General features: G+C 51.7%; 2 protein-coding genes across 6 annotated transcripts; one reads left to right on the forward strand and one right to left on the reverse strand.

Moving 5' to 3' along the window:
* Positions 1 to 1,678: 1,678 nt before the first annotated feature.
* Positions 1,679 to 15,154, forward strand: LOC125536838 (TORTIFOLIA1-like protein 1). 5 transcript variants are annotated; one of them, XM_048700122.2, is made up of 7 exons: positions 1,679 to 2,765; positions 3,834 to 4,025; positions 4,150 to 4,222; positions 4,317 to 4,894; positions 11,723 to 12,595; positions 14,093 to 14,165; positions 14,741 to 14,937. In XM_048700122.2, exons 1-6 carry the CDS (start codon positions 2,019 to 2,021, stop codon positions 14,120 to 14,122), a joined length of 2,493 nt encoding a protein of 830 aa, XP_048556079.1. In that variant the 5' UTR covers positions 1,679 to 2,018; the 3' UTR covers positions 14,123 to 14,165; positions 14,741 to 14,937. The 5 variants fall into 5 exon arrangements, with proteins under 5 accessions (XP_048556079.1, XP_048556076.1, XP_048556077.1 ...); XM_048700119.2 differs by lacking the exon at positions 14,093 to 14,165 and having other exon boundaries at positions 1,680 to 2,765; positions 4,320 to 4,894; positions 14,741 to 15,154; XM_048700120.2 differs by lacking the exon at positions 14,093 to 14,165 and having other exon boundaries at positions 1,680 to 2,765; positions 4,150 to 4,207; positions 14,741 to 15,154.
* LOC147984622 (uncharacterized) lies at positions 5,356 to 10,852 on the reverse strand. Its single transcript, XM_087545658.1, has one exon. The coding sequence runs from the start codon at positions 10,678 to 10,680 to the stop codon at positions 5,356 to 5,358; it is 5,325 nt and encodes a 1,774-aa protein (XP_087401784.1). The 5' UTR covers positions 10,681 to 10,852.
* Positions 15,155 to 15,382: the final 228 nt, after the last annotated feature.

The raw sequence follows: 15,382 nt of genomic DNA on the forward strand, positions 1-15,382 counted from the left end.
ATCGGATACCGGTACCTGTACCGTGTACATAATAGGATATAGTAACGACGATATCCAGTGGATACCGGGATATTCGTTACTGCGATTGGACATCCGATCAAATAAATTATCCCATTTTCATGAAACATTCCCATGCAGCCCAGCCCAAAAACATCTCAACCCAGACCTAACCTAAATATACGCAACGCAATTCTTTCGCACACCCACACCCACACATAGAACTGTTTGACCGCACTCGCTGACCAACGCTCCCCTTCGTCGGCCACTGCCACTGCACGAGCTCGACGGTGCATGCCTGCCACCTATCCACTTGCCTGCTACCGCCACCAAACTCTCCTCTCATGTACTGCCACCACCTTGTCGTCACCGCATGATGTCGCCGTTGCCGCTAATCTCCCTTCACCATTATCAAGTCCATAAGGACATCTACAACGCTGGGCATCAAAGGAGGGCACCAGGACAAGTGTCATGGTTAAAGGGCAGTTAGGCCCTCCAATCCTGGCGTCACTTATGACATCAATGCAAGAAAAGGAATCAGGCGCTTGGGAATTTTTCTACCTCACAAGATGCAGCGCTGAATGCAAACCGCCGATGTTAGTTATAACAGTCTAGCTTTGAAACATGGAGCGCTTACATGGCTTTTAATTACATCATATTTATTTTATTCCCCTAAGTGCCTTTACATGTGTCTTGCGTTGAAGATGACTTAAACGTTGCAACTTTGGGACGCGATTCATGCTCATTTTATTTAGTTTTATAGTTTGATTAAATCATCTATATACATGTTGTCCCAATTCAGTCTCTATTTGATGTGTAGTACACTTGTGCTCCAATTTCTGTTAATGCTTTAATGAATTTTACATTCTTAGTTTTTCTTGCAATGCTAATGCCTATAAGTCAGCTAGGCTTACACCTCTCAAAATATCAATGTATTATTTGGTGGTCTGCCTCTTGTGCTCGCTAATGAAGTTTGGAGTGAATGACTGCCCTAGCCACCATAGTCGTGAGGGGGAAAGAGAACCCTAACTTGGAGGACCAACTGCACCCGAAGGATCTACCTACTAAAAATTATTATTCGTGCTTCTGTTAAGACAGGTTCTTTTTCTTGTATTGTCTGAATTTTGTTGTTCGCTTTCGGTCCACGTCCGCTTCATTACCATACCATATTTGTTTCTGTTATATTTGGTTGTATCATGTATTCGTTTCAGCATCCGCATTGCCTCCATACCGATTTTGATTTCGAAAAAAAGTGGAATATGATATGGCATGACCATCATCATTCCAAATTTGGTCGAGTTTCATCCCTGGTTGCGGAGGACGAGACTTGTCTGCTCCCCCGGCGTGTGCCCATCCGTGCTCCCGCGTACGTGGCTTGATTTGATTGGAACAAAATAAGGCCCGACCCTACTCCCTTAAAATCAGAGAAAGATGATTAGATTAGAAAGAAAAAAGGAAAACGGCAACCGTAGGATGAAGTGGGAGTACGAATGGGAGCATGGGGAGGGAGCAGGCAAGCCGGATCCGGTTGCGGAGGCTTGGTGAACAATCTTCAAATCATTCCAAATTATAAAGAGAGTCGATTGGTGACAAGGTGGACCCAAGTTATTGACAGCTCCAAATCATTTGATCTGTTATATTTTCCTTCCTAATAATATTCCCATGCCGAGTAGGAGTAATAACAAGGTGGCCCACTCACCCTCTTCCACCCTTCTCACCCATCGTCTCGGAAGAATCTTGAACTCGTTCGCTCACTCCTCGTCTTCCCCCACCCCACCGCCCATCTCCGCTCCAAAGGCGAGATCCCACCATCCCATTCCAAAAATCGTCCACAAAACCCAGCCCCAAACCCATCGACCGATTCAAAAGCTCCACGAATCCCACCAAATCCACCCCGAATTCGCCACCGGATGCCTCCAATTGTAACCCAAATCCCACATCCCACCAGTTCAAATCTGAACTAGCAGCCATCCCCATCCCCACTCTTGCATTCCCCAGATTCCCCACGCGAACCCGCCGCAATGGCGACCGCGGTCTCCAAATCAGTCACCAAATCGCATCCCAGGTCGCCCACCACCGCGCAGCCGCCAAACCCTGCCTCCGCCGCCGCGGCCGCTGGCGCGGCGCCGTCCAAAAGCGCTGCCATGGCGGAGCTCAAGTCGCGCGTGCTCTCCGCGCTCGCCAAGCTCTCTGACCGCGACACGCACCACATCGCCGTCGAGGAACTCGACCGCTTCATCCGGTCGCCGCCGTCCCCGGACGCCGTGCCCATGCTCCTCCACGCGCTGGCGTCCGACACCCAGGGGCTCGCCTCGCCAGCGCGGCGCGAGTCGATACGTCTTCTTGCCACGCTCTGCGCGGCTCACCCCGACGCCGCGGCGCCGCACCTGCAGAAGGTGATGGCGCATCTCTCGCGACGGCTCAAGGACACGGCCTCCGACTCGTCCGTGCGGGACGCGTGCCGCGACGCCGCGGGGCAGCTAGCGGCGGTGTACCTCCGGCCGCTTGCTGCTTCAGCAGCTGGTGAGGCGGGAAATGGGACCGTCGCACTGTTCGTGAAGCCGCTCTTCGAGGTCATGGGAGAGCAGAGCAAGACTGTGCAGAGCGGGGCCGCGGCCTGCTTGGCAAAAACAGTGGAGGGGGCAGGCCCTGGACCTGGTGTCTTGGGTATGTTTGGCAAGCTTGGTTCCAGGGTTTTCAAGTTGGTCGGCGGACAGGGTGTGCAGGCCAAGGGGTCACTGCTCAATGTCATCGGAAGCTTGGCTCAGGTATAGGCTGGTTCCCTAATTTCTGTCTTGCTTGCTATATATGCTTGATGAATTAAGTCATTGACATAAAAAATTCCAGGCAATGAGAATTCATGTTAGACTGCTAGTAGTTGTTATTTTTGTTACAGATGGCTGCCTGTCTGTATTGGCTAATCCCGTAATCCTAAAGTCATCCAGACCACCCACATTGGTTTTATGCCTGAAGATGGGAATGTCTTCCTTAGTTATGATCATATTAGTCAGTTTCGGATGTGGCCTGTATATCTCATTGTCAGCTGTTAGGATGGAAATACTAGTGTTTTCTTTTTTCTGCTGTAAAGTATTTGTGAATTACTGTCAAGAGAGTGGACTACTATTTTGGAATGGTGAAGTATCGATATCATAGTGTTTGGCTCCATGAAGGCATGAACAATCTAAAGTATTATGCAGTTAGGATTAAAGCTCCAAATAGAATCTTAGCTGAATTTCTAGTTGCTTGTGGCAACTCTTCATTCTTGCCATTTTAGCTAGGATTACAATACATTCTTCTTTTACCTGCTCATAGGCGTATGGCGTATATTTTTTCCTGATATGTTGGATGACTCAGTGTGTTCATTCATGTACTAGTCGAGAGTCGAGACTAATAGAGTAGAAGACTGTTTTTTTGGACCTATTCTATTGTTCATTGGCTATTTGAGCTAATGAATTTATTCTGTTAGTATTGTTGTGTGCACTTGGGAGTGTAAGACGAATAGTTAAGAGCTTTAGGCCTTTTGGTTGGCGAGGGCTTGGGTTCTGGAGATATAGCTCCTAATATGTTGGATTATGTCATATATGATCTTATGCACCCATGCAAGTGTTCTGCACTCATTTTCTGGTTTCATCCATAAGACTGGAATTCCGAATTCCTTTTGTTGTTATAATTAGGAGCTTCATATGGTCTTATCATGGAAACTTGCTGCTTACACAATTGCTAGTCTTTCTGCATATTTCATAAATCACCGTGGTGATAGAATCATAGAAACTATCAGCATGATTACTGACATCCTTGTTTGAGTATCTGTTGATGATTTATTTCCTGCTTTTCAGGTTGGAGCGATCAGTCCCCAGAATATGCAACAGACACTGCAAAGTATCCGTGACTGTCTTGAGAACAGTGATTGGGCTACCAGGAAAGCAGCTGCTGACACATTGTGTGTCCTGGCTACCTATTCAGGTCACTTGATAGGTGATGGGGCCGCTCCAACCATAGCTGCTCTCGAGGCTTGCCGTTTTGATAAGGTAATAAATAATCCACCTCACTCTATCGAAAATGTAGGATGTGCCACTGTTCCATTTGTTTTCAGATGACCACAAGTCATATCCATAATGAATTGATATGTTGTTCCTGTAAACACAATTCCAGGTAAGGCCTGTCAGAGATAGCGTGATTGATGCTGTGCAGTTGTGGAAGCAATTAACAGGTGAAGATACAAATGGTATCAACCTTTTCTTTCGTTGAACAAGTGCATGGTATTACTAGGGTGTTTACTATTATATCTGTATACTTAATGTTAAACAATTTGTGTGCAGAAGACGGTAAAACTAAGGAACCAACTGGCAGTGAAACGAAGCTGGATTCACCTAGCAATAATGAGAAAGCAAAGGGCAGTAGCATAGCTGAAAAAGCAGCAGTTCTCTTGAAGAAAAGACCTACACTAACTGACAGGGAACTGAACCCTGAATTTTTTCAAAAGCTTGAGACGAGAACCACAGATGACTTGGCTGTTGAGGTGGTAGTTCCCCGCAAGACTCTCCAATCTCATCTACAAAGTGAAGATGATCCAGAGGAAGTAGATGGTGATCCTGTTGGTGCAGCTAATAGCAATGGATCTGCAGATGATGAAGGGAGTCTGACCCAAGTGCGGGCTAGCTCTAGTTTTCAAAGTGTTCGAAATAAATGGGCTGGCCAAAGAGGAAATAGAAACAAAGATACAAAGGCTAGACCATCTGATGTTGAAGATAGGTGTGAAACCAGTGCAAAAGAATCTGCACCAATGACTATACCAGGAGATGGTCCCTTCATAAATAATAAAACAAACTGGTTAGTTATACAGAAGCAGTTATCACAATTGGAGAGACAGCAAACAAGTCTCATGAACATGTTGCAGGTTAGTTTTGTTCTGGTTTATTCCATCCTGATTTTTTTTAGCATAGGAAGTTCTGAATTTTGATTCGTTCTTTTACTTCAAACTGTACAGTCATAAAATATCACACATTTTAAATTTCCAGATTGATGGTCTGAGTATGTAACATTTGAATCTGGTAGGACTAGGGTTCCTACCGGCTCTACTGCGTAGGTTGTAGGGGCAAGGAGGAAGTGGGCGCGGCGAGGAGCGGGTGCGCCGGCGGCAGGGCGCCGTCGCGGCTAGGGTTGAGGGCGGCGGCGGCTAGGCTGCGGCGGCTAGGGTTTCCGGCTCCTCTAGGAGCCGGGCAACAAAAGATAATAATAATCTTTATTGCTTCCTCCAAAAGAGTCTTACAATCTATATTTATATCCTAGATAACTTGTAGAAGAATCAATCCTGAGATAACTTGCCTAATCTGAATAAAACTAAGATAACTTGCGGGCCTAAGCCTGCCTGTTGGGCCTGCGGCGGCCATAGACCTGGCCGGTCATAACATCTCTCCCCGCCTGCGCAAACAGCTCGTCCTCGAGCTGAAAGTCTGGATAGTGTTGACGGAAATCCTCACGCTGCTCCCAAGTCGCCTCCTCCTCCGGAAGGCCCACCCACTGAATTAGGATGAACCAGACGCCACGACGGAGCTGAGCCTGCAACACCTTTGCTGGCTCTGGAAGAATGCGACCATCGGCGGTTGGAGGAAGCGTCGGAGGAGCCGCCGGTGGCTCGCCACGGAAAGGTTTGAGCAGCCCCACATGGAACACGTCGTGGATGCGGGTGCGGGCTGGAAGCTGAAGACGATAGGCCACCTTCCCAATGCGCTCCACGACAGGGAAGGGCCCGGCGTAGCGAGGGCCAAGCTTGCGCTTTGCGCGCGGGTCCAGTGACTGCGTAGAGCGGTGGAGAAGACGCAGCCACACCCAGTCACCCACTGCGAACTCCGCCTCGCGATGATAATCGTCGTAGTAGTGCTTGGCCGTCTGCTGGGCCTGAAGGAGACGCTGACGGACCTCAGCCAGCATCTCATCACGGGTGCGGATAAGGTCACCCGCTACTGCTGTCCGAGCCGTCTCCGGGTCGACCGGAAGTATAGGCGGGGGTGGTCGACCATAGACCACCTCAAATGGCGTCGCGCGCAGGGCGGAGTGATAAGAAGTGTTGTAGCAGTACTCTGCCCAAGATAGCCAGTCCACCCAAGCGCGAGGTCGATCACCTGTCACACAACGCAAATACATGGCAATGACCTTGTTAACCACCTCAGACTGACCGTCCGTCTGAGGATGGAACGCCGTACTCAGGCGGAGCTGGACACCCGCCATCCTGAAGAGGTCGCGCCAGACATGGCCCGTGAAGACTGGGTCTCGATCACTGACGATCGACGTCGGGAACCCGTGTAGACGGACTATGCCGTCGAAGAAAGCCCGGGCCACGGATGCCGCTGTGTACGGATGGCCCAACGCGATGAAGTGGGCGTACTTAGAGAAGCGATCGACCACCGTGAGGATGACTGACTTGCCCCCTACCTTGGGAAGGCCCTCGATGAAGTCCAAGGAGATATCCACCCAAACCTGAGATGGCACCTCCAAGGGCTGAAGGAGCCCCGCCGGTCTCAGGGTCTCTGTCTTGTTGCGCTGGCAAGTCTGACAAGACCGAACCCAGTCGCGGACCAGGGCACGATCGCCAGGGATGTAGAAGTCGGCGCGAAGACGATGGAGGGTTTTCTGCACACCCTCATGGGCCGCCGAGTGAGCGAGCTGCAACACCTGGTGACGGAGATCATCATGCGCCGGAACAAAGATCCGGCGTCCATGCAGGAGCAGTCCGTCAGAGAAGCGCCAGGGCTCCTCCAAGTCGCCGACCGCGAGCTGCTGCTGAAGAAGTGCGGCGTCATCGGCCGTCGCAGTGGCGCGTCGAATGTCGGTGAAGAGACCGAACGATGGCCCGGAGCGAATGCACAGGGCCGTCCCGGCGGACGCGTCGGCGGTTGGCGCGAGGTCGGAATCGCGACGGGATAGCGCGTCGGCCACGGTGTTAAGACGGCCCGGCCGATACTCGACGGAGAAGTCGAAGCCGAAGAGCTTGCTGATCCACTGGTGCTGCGGTACGGTCGACAACCGTTGATCCAGCAAGAACTTCAGGCTGTAGTGGTCCGTGCGAATGTGGAAGGTCCGCCCCCACAAGTATGGCCGCCAATGACGCACGGCCTGGACGAGGCCAATGAGCTCCCGCTCGTAAGCGGCCAACTTAAGATGGCGCGAAGTGAAAGGCCGGCTGAAGAAGGCGAGGGGCCCATCGCCCTGATGAAGTACGACGCTGAACCCGGCGCCCGAGGCGTCACAGTCCACCACGAACGGACGGTCGAAGTCGGGCATCTGGAGAACGGGGCCCGTCGTGAGGGCCCCCTTGAGGGCCTCGAATGCCGTCGTCGCCTCAGCGTCCCAGGCGAAGGCGTCGCGGCGAAGCAACCGCGTGAGGGGCGCCGCGATGAGTCCGAACTCCCGGATAAATTTCCGGTAGTAGCCAGCGAGTCCGAGGAACCCGCGGAGAGCCCGCGGTGAGTGAGGCGTCGGCCAGGCGGAGACGGCCGCCACCTTATCGGCGTCCATAGCCACTCCGTCGGCCGAGATGACATGGCCGAGGTAGGCGACGGTAGGTGTCCCGAACGAGCACTTTGAGCGTTTAAGGTGGAGGTGGTGCGCCCGAAGCTCGTTGAAGACGATGGCGACGTGCTGGAGATGTTCGGCCCAGGTGGCGCTGTAGATAAGAATGTCATCAAAGAAAACAAGCACAAACCGCCGTAAGTAGGGTCGAAGGACGTCGTTCATCAGGGCTTGGAAAGTCGCCGGGGCGTTGGCGAGGCCGAAAGGCATCATCAAGAACTCGAAGTGGCCATGGTGGGTGCGAAACGCCGTCTTGGCGATGTCGTCCGGATGCATGCGCACCTGATGATAGCCCGATCGAAGATCGAGCTTGGTGAAGAAGCGTGCCCCATGGAGCTCATCCAAGAGCTCGTCGACCACCGGTATAGGGAACTTGTCCTTGAGCATGAGTGCGTTGAGGGCGCGGTAGTCGATGCAGAAGCGCCATGTGCCGTCGGACTTATGGACGAGAAGCACCGGCGCCGTGAAGGGTGACGTGGAGATCCGGATGATGCCTGCGGTGAGCATCAGGGCACACTGGCGCTCCAACTCATCCTTCTGCAGCTGGGGGTAGCGGTAGGGCCGTACCGCCACCGGAGTGGAGCCTGGTACGAGGTGAATATGATGGTCGTACACCCGGGCAGGCGGAAGACCCCGCGGAGCGTCGAAGAGGTCGCTGTGCTGCTCCAGAAGAGAATCCAGCAGGGGGTGCTCAGCCTCCGAGGACGCGGCAGCCAGCTGGAGATGTGGCACGGCAGCCGCGGCGCCCCCAATGCCCTCCCACCGGATGCGGCGGCCCTGCCGCCAGAATGTCATCATGAGTGCGTCGAAATCCCATAGGATGGGGCCGAGGGTCCGGAGAAAGTCCACCCCGAGGATGAAGTCGAAGCAGCCGAGATCGATCCCTGCACAAGTGATGGAAAAGTGTTCGCCGCCGATGGAGATGGGAACGTCGCGGGCTAGCCCATGGCACCGGAGGCGATCACCGTTCGCCACTGTGATCCGCCGGCGCTCCCCGCCCGTCGTCGGGAGGGCTAGCCGACGCATGGTCGATTCGGGCAGAAAGTTGTGTGTGGAGCCCGTATCTAGCAGGGCCACCAGGCGCTCGCCATGGATCGTCACCGGCAGCAGCATGGTCTGCTCGCCCCGGATGCCGGCCAGGGCGTGAAGGGAGACGACGCACGCTGTCGCTGCGGAACCCGCGGCCGCGTCCTCGGGCGCCGCAGGCGGATGTAACGGGTCGGGCGAGTCGTTCTCCTCGGTGTAGTCGACCGTCTCTAAATAAAAGAGGCGGGGGCAGACATGGGTCGGCGTATAGGGCTCATCGCAGTTGAAGCAGAGACCCTGACGGCGACGCCCCTGCTGCTCGGCCGGTGACAGCCGACGGAAGGGCCGTGTGGCAGCCGGGGATGTGGCCGTCGCGGATGGGAGAGGCCGACCCGGGGCTGAGGAAGTCGGTGCTGGCCGACTGGGCTGGCGGCCACTCCGTCCGAGTGGTGGCTGCAGTGCCTGGGCCCGCTGCTCGAAGGCCCGGGCGTAGTACATGGCCGTCTGGAGATCGGGGGGATCCCGGAGCTCGACGTCCACGCGGATATGGTCCGGCAGACCGCCCACAAAGAGCTCGGCGCGCTGGGTCGCGGAGACGCCCGGCGCGTGGCATGCCAGGGCCTGGAAGCGATCGGTGTAGTCCTGCACCGTAGATGTGAATGGTAAACGGCCGAGGGCCGCCAGTCGGCTCCCGCGGATAGGAGGCCCAAAACGGAGAAGACAGAGCTCCCGGAAGCGCTCCCACGGTGGCATGCCGCCCTCGTCCTGCTCGAGGGCGTAGTACCAGGTCTGTGCTGCGCCTCGAAGATGATAGGACGCGAGCCAGGTACGATCTGAAGCGAGCGTCCGCTGCCCTCGAAAGAACTGTTCGCACTGGTTGAGCCAGTTGAGGGGGTCCTCCGTGCCCTTGTAGGTGGCGAAGTCGAGTTTGGCGAACCGCGGCGGTGTCTGCTGCGGCCCGCCGTGCTGAGCAGGCGCGGGGGCTCGGAAGAGTGAAGCCGGAGGTGCCTGATCGGAGTAGTTTGGGTACTGGCCGGCGGGGCCGGATGGCCCGCCGAACTGCGGAAACGGAGTCGGCTCAACCGGGGTCGTGGTGTAGACCGGTGAAGGCGAAGACCCCGCCGCCCATGCTGGCAGGGGGGACGGGGACGGGGGAAACCGGACCTGATGGATCGGTAACCCGGTAGTCGAGGCCGCGCCCGAGGTGGTCCCGGCTGATGAGGGCGCGGAGAACGGCGGTGGACGCAGGCCCTGGGACGCCGTCGGCGGCGGCTGCTGGGCGGCGGGGTACTGGCCGGCGGGGCCGGATGGCCCGCCGAACTGCGGAAACGGAGTCGGCTCAACCGGGGTCGTGGTGTAGACCGGTGAAGGCGAAGACCCCGCCGCCCATGCTGGCAGGGGGGACGGGGGAAACCGGACCTGATGGATCGGTAACCCGGTAGTCGAGGCCGCGCCCGAGGTGGTCCCGGCTGATGAGGGCGCGGAGAACGGCGGTGGACGCAGGCCCTGGGACGCCGTCGGTGGCGGCTGCTGGGCCGGCCATGCGGGGAACGGCGTCTGCTGAACCGGCCAGACGGTGGGCGGCGGCTGCTGCAGCCAGGAGGCGGCCGGCGGCAAAGGCCAGAGGGGCGCCGCGGCCGGTGCTGGCCCGGATGCCAATCCCGCCTGGATCGGCCCGAACGGGGGCCCGCCGTACGTGGCCGCGCCCTGGTACGGTCCTGGTGGTGGCGCGAAGGGGCTCGCCCCGCCCCCGTACTGCGGCTGCTGCTGTAGGAGAAGACCAGTGGCGGCGATCGGGGCCGATGGCGGTTGAGCATAGGCCCCGGCCCCATATTGCTGGTGGAGCTGAAGCCCGTGGACGGCGGTGACGAGGTGATGTAGCGTGGCGGCGAGTTGCTCCGGAGACAAGGCGGCCAGCGGCGATGGTGGAGATGCGCCCGGAGACGCCGGTGCAGGTGGTGCCGAGGAGGAGACGGGACACGCCAGCGAGGTCCCGGCGGATGCGGTCGGCGCGGTGATGCTTGGCGCCGTCGTCATGGGCGCGGTGGTGCCGACGGGCAGCGGCGGCGGTGATGGCGGCATCGACATGATCGCAACGTGGTCTCTGAATACCAAATTGGTAGGACTAGGGTTCCTACCGGCTCTACTGCGTAGGTTGTAGGGGCAAGGAGGAAGTGGGCGCGGCGAGGAGCGGGTGCGCCGGCGGCAGGGCGCCGTCGCGGCTAGGGTTGAGGGCTGCGGCGGCTAGGGTTTCCGGCTCCTCTAGGAGCCGGGCAACAAAAGATAATAATAGTCTTTATTGCTTCCTCCAAAAGAGTCTTACAATCTATATTTATATCCTAGATAACTTGTAGAAGAATCAATCCTGAGATAACTTGCCTAATCTGAATAAAACTAAGATAACTTGCGGGCCTAAGTCTGCCTGTTGGGCCTGCGGCGGCCATAGACCTGGCCGGTCATAACAGAATCTCTCTGCAATTGTGTATGTGAAAGTGAAATGATAAATATATTGTCATATGGCATGTTTGTCTTTGTGTGGGGCTGCTGTCAATCTTTTGTTATCACAGTTTCTACAATGCCATCCAGCAGCTAGTGCTATGATCTTACATATTAATACAAATGAACCGGGCTTACATTGTTTAGTTATTTAGAAATAACCTTCTATACTTGTTGGATGTAAAATTGACTGCATTTACGACCATTTCGGATCAAAATTAAAAAAAGGGCTAGGCGTTACTTGTGTGCTTTGCCACCGCCTTGCGCTTTTCTGCCCAAAGCACATGCTCAAGTGCAATTTTGCGCACATTAAGTGCTAGGCATTTTGCTATAGCCTAGAGCCTAGGCGAGCCTTTTTAAACTATGTTTTGCTTGGTGATTGACTAATTGTTTGTTATCCAAATGATATCACATATCATTGTGATGTGCTACTTATGAGGAGAGATTTTAAGTTTATTAGACATCTTTTGGAAAGCTACCTAATATCATAGTTTTGCTTGGTGATTAACTAATCGTTTGTTATCCAAATGATATCACATATCATTGTGATGTGCTACTTATGAGGAGAGATTTTAAGTTTATTAGACATCTTTTGGAAAGCTACCTAATATCACTTGTATTTTGTGCATTTCAGGATTTCATGGGAGGATCTCATGACAGCATGGTTACTCTGGAAAACAGAGTACGTGGTCTTGAGAGGGTTGTTGAGGAAATGGCTAGGGATATATCATTGTCATCAGGCAGGAGAGGTGGCGGTTCAACCCTGGGCTTCGATTCATCTCCTGGCAGATCATCTGCGAAATACAATGGGTTTCATGAGTATTCTAATTCGAAATTTGGTAGGGGTGGTGATGGAAGGATAGGATTCGCAGATAGGTATTTTTCTGCAGATGGTATGGCTTCTGGTGTAAGAAGCCCATCCTGGAGACCAGATTCTGAGCAATGGGATTCATACGCTTATTCTGGATCACGAAGCGGAATGAATTCCAGGAGAGGATTAGATTCTTTTTCATCTGACACTCGGGTGCCTAGAAATGGTAATGATCAAGCAGGTCCGAGGCGAGGATGGGACAAAGGACAGGGTCCATTTAGGTTTGGGGAGGGTCCTTCTGCTCGAAGTGCATGGAGGGCGTCGAAAGATGAGGCGACACTGGAAGCTATCAGAGTGGCCGGTGAAGATAATGGAAGTTCAAGGGCTGCTGCAAGAGTTGCTATTCCTGAGCTGGATGGAGAGACTTTGAATGATGACAATCAAGGGGACGGAAGAGGTCCACTTTGGGAATCCTGGACTCGCGCGATGGATGCTATTCATGTTGGTGACATGGATTCGGCTTATGCTGAGGTTCTTTCCACTGGAGATGCTGAGCTACTTGTAAAGTTAATGGAGCAAACTGGACCAGTTGTCGATCAACTGTCAAACGAGGTTTCAAATGAGGTTCTACATGCTGTTGGACAATTCCTCGTAGAGGAAAGCTTCTATGATATAGCTTTGAGTTGGCTTCAGCAGGTAAACTACTATCTTCCATTTTAAGAGCAAAATTATTCTATCTGAATTGTCGGGGATGTTTGCAGAGTGCAGACTTAGTGACAACTATACCAGGGAAATGTCCAAGTTTTTTTTTCTTTTCACGCCAAAACTGGTGCTGAACTATAAAAAGAAAAATCAAGTGCGCTATGTCATGTTATGACTAGGCACACCATTCTAAAGAGTGCATTTCAGTGTGCATGTGTTTAAGCATTTTTTAACAGTTGCATATTGTTCCTCACTGAAAATTGCATATTGTTCTAGTATCTCGTGCACAACTATCCGTTCCTTTTGGTGAGATAACATACCATGAACATTTCAAATTAGTCTAGGAAATTTGGACGTGGCAAAATGATGCTGTCCTGATGTTAGTGGGGATGGAGCTCAAGATACTGACGGTTTCCTGAATTCACAGTTCTGCCTAGTATATTTTCCAATATTCGGACATTGTGCTTTTATAATAGCTGTGTGGATATTGCTTTCGTTGTGGGCAATATATGCTGCGCACAAGGCCTATATGGTGAACAAATGCATAAATTCAATTCCAGCCATCCGGTCTCATCAGTGTGGCCAAGATGCAAGTGGGACCAATCCAGCACCCAACATCTGCCTTTGGGCAAATGAGCCACCCATAGTATGCCAAAAACATCATCACATTGAATTTGTGTATTTGTTCACCAAGTAGGCCCTGTGCAGTGTGCACCAGGTATGTTGCTTTTGATAAATGTGCCTGGTATTCACGGAGCAGTGAATATGATTTGGTATTGGTGAATGGTTAAATATTTCCAAGTTGTCCTGGAATGAGGAATATATCTGAGTAGGGAAGTTAGATGATCAATCAATAGCATCTAACTATCAACCAGTGTTCTAAAAAGCGCTTGGCACTGGGCATAATGGTGACACCTAAATTGGTCTAAGCGGGCAAGGGCTTTGCCTTGTAAAACTTGCACCTACAACCTATAAAAAAGGCATCTACGATGAGTTTATCCGTCAATAACCATGTACTCCTACCGTCCCAGTTTATGTGGCGCGCACATGATTCGAGGTTCAAGTTTGACCATAGGAACATGGGTTATGTGCTAGAAAAATTACACCCATTGAAGTTCATATCCACTTATCCAGAAAAAGTTCCAACGGTATACTCCCTCCGTCCCAAAATAAGTGACTCAACTTTGTACTAACTTTGTACTAAAGTTAGTGCAATGTTGAGTCACTTATTTTGGGACAGAGGGAGTACTTTTTAACACATGACTAATGTATTATTGATCACATATTTTTTCTGACTGGTTATTATTGATCACATTGATAGTCAAAGTTAAACCATGAAGTATGAGGGCGCTGTAAATTGGGAGGAGGGAGTAATTGGCTACACAACTAAGTTAGAGGAATCATTCTTAACATATTTCTTGGTAGAAAATCATTAGATAGAGAACAGAAGTGCAACTGATTGACAAGTGGTCCTTTTGCCTTCTCAAACAGACTCCTGGCTTTTCATTTGGTCTAGAATGAAGGCCACTCATTTTGACTGGATTGCTACAAGGAAGATCGTGAAGTACGTGAATGATAGCTATGCTTTCTTCAGTGATCAAATTAGTTTTATTTGTTAAATAGTGCTCCCTCCGTTGCAAATTATAAATGGTCTAACATTTACTGAATCGGATGTATATAGACGCGTTTTAGTGTGTTTGTTCACTTATTTCAGTCCGTATGTAGTCCATATTGAATATCCAAAACGTCTTATAATTCGGAAGGAAGGTGATAGTTTTGTTTTGTTTGCTGGACAGTACAGGCAACATTTAACATGTCGTGGAACTAATAGAGGTGCAGTTATTTCTATTTACTTGTGAAGCCAATGCAGTACCATAACTTACGTTGTGTTCAGGCATAGCTACTGCTGCCAGATGATGGTATAGAAACTATAATTGTGATTATATATTATTGTCCATTTTACTAAACGCTAGGCAGCATGTTGGTCAAACAAAGCTTTCTTGGAGATGTTATTAGACTGGTATGATTGGTTGCATATTCAGATGTCGGGAATCTTAAGGTTTAACATTTGAGTTGAATACTTGAATGCATTGCCTGAGCAACTTGTGTAAATCATGATTGTCCTGGTTGTTGATGCAGTTGACTGATCTGGTGATGGAAAATGGATCCGACTATCTTGGAATCCCTCGAGATGCAAAGAATGACCTCTTATTCGGACTTCATGAAGCTACTGCCATCGAGCTGCCTGATGATTGGGAGGGGGCGACACCAGTTCAGATAATGAAGCAGCTGGCCTCATCGTGGCACATCGATCTGCAGCAGCTTATCAATTAGGGCCATTGGTTGACGTGAGTAAATTTCATTTGTTCATTATTGCTGGTCTTTTTGTTTGCTCTATTGCTATTTACGAGTATAATGATTAGATATGACAGAATGGGAGCGGAGGAGTGGAACTGTGTGTTGGTGTTGGGTGATATATGATGTTGATATATTGGTTTCCCTGCGTCTCCCCTATACTGATAATTTGAGAAATCATTTTTTTTGGGTCTTCTACCCGTGAGGCATCTCAGCGGTTGCAAGCTCCTCAATGATGCAGCTTATGTTTTCGTGAAGGATTTTGCTATCAGTTTGTTCCCTATTTTTCCTGAAGAATTTGCCCAAGTACACAGAAATCTGAAGCAAGGCGATGCACTCAACCAGGACTCCATTCCGAAGCCTCGTTTGCCATACCAGCTTCAGTTAAGCAGGAGTATCATCCTAACACTCTCCAATGTACTCCTG

This window comes from Triticum urartu, chromosome 2A (assembly GCF_056163025.1).
Source record: "Triticum urartu cultivar PI428250 chromosome 2A, HENAU_Tu73, whole genome shotgun sequence".
Classification (NCBI taxonomy): Eukaryota; Viridiplantae; Streptophyta; class Magnoliopsida; order Poales; family Poaceae; genus Triticum; species Triticum urartu.

Bases quoted from the DNA above. Each gene is read 5' to 3' on its own strand.
- LOC125536838 (XM_048700118.2), top strand. From the start codon at position 2,019: ATGGCGACCGCGGTCTCCAAATCAGTCACCAAATCGCATCCCAGGTCG. The intron at 2,766-3,833 runs GTATAGGCTGGT...CCTGCTTTTCAG, and splicing joins TCATCGGAAGCTTGGCTCAG to GTTGGAGCGATCAGTCCCCA. The intron at 4,895-11,722 runs GTTAGTTTTGTT...TGTGCATTTCAG, and splicing joins GTCTCATGAACATGTTGCAG to GATTTCATGGGAGGATCTCA.
- LOC147984622 (XM_087545658.1), bottom strand. From the start codon at position 10,680: ATGTCGATGCCGCCATCACCGCCGCCGCTGCCCGTCGGCACCACCGCG.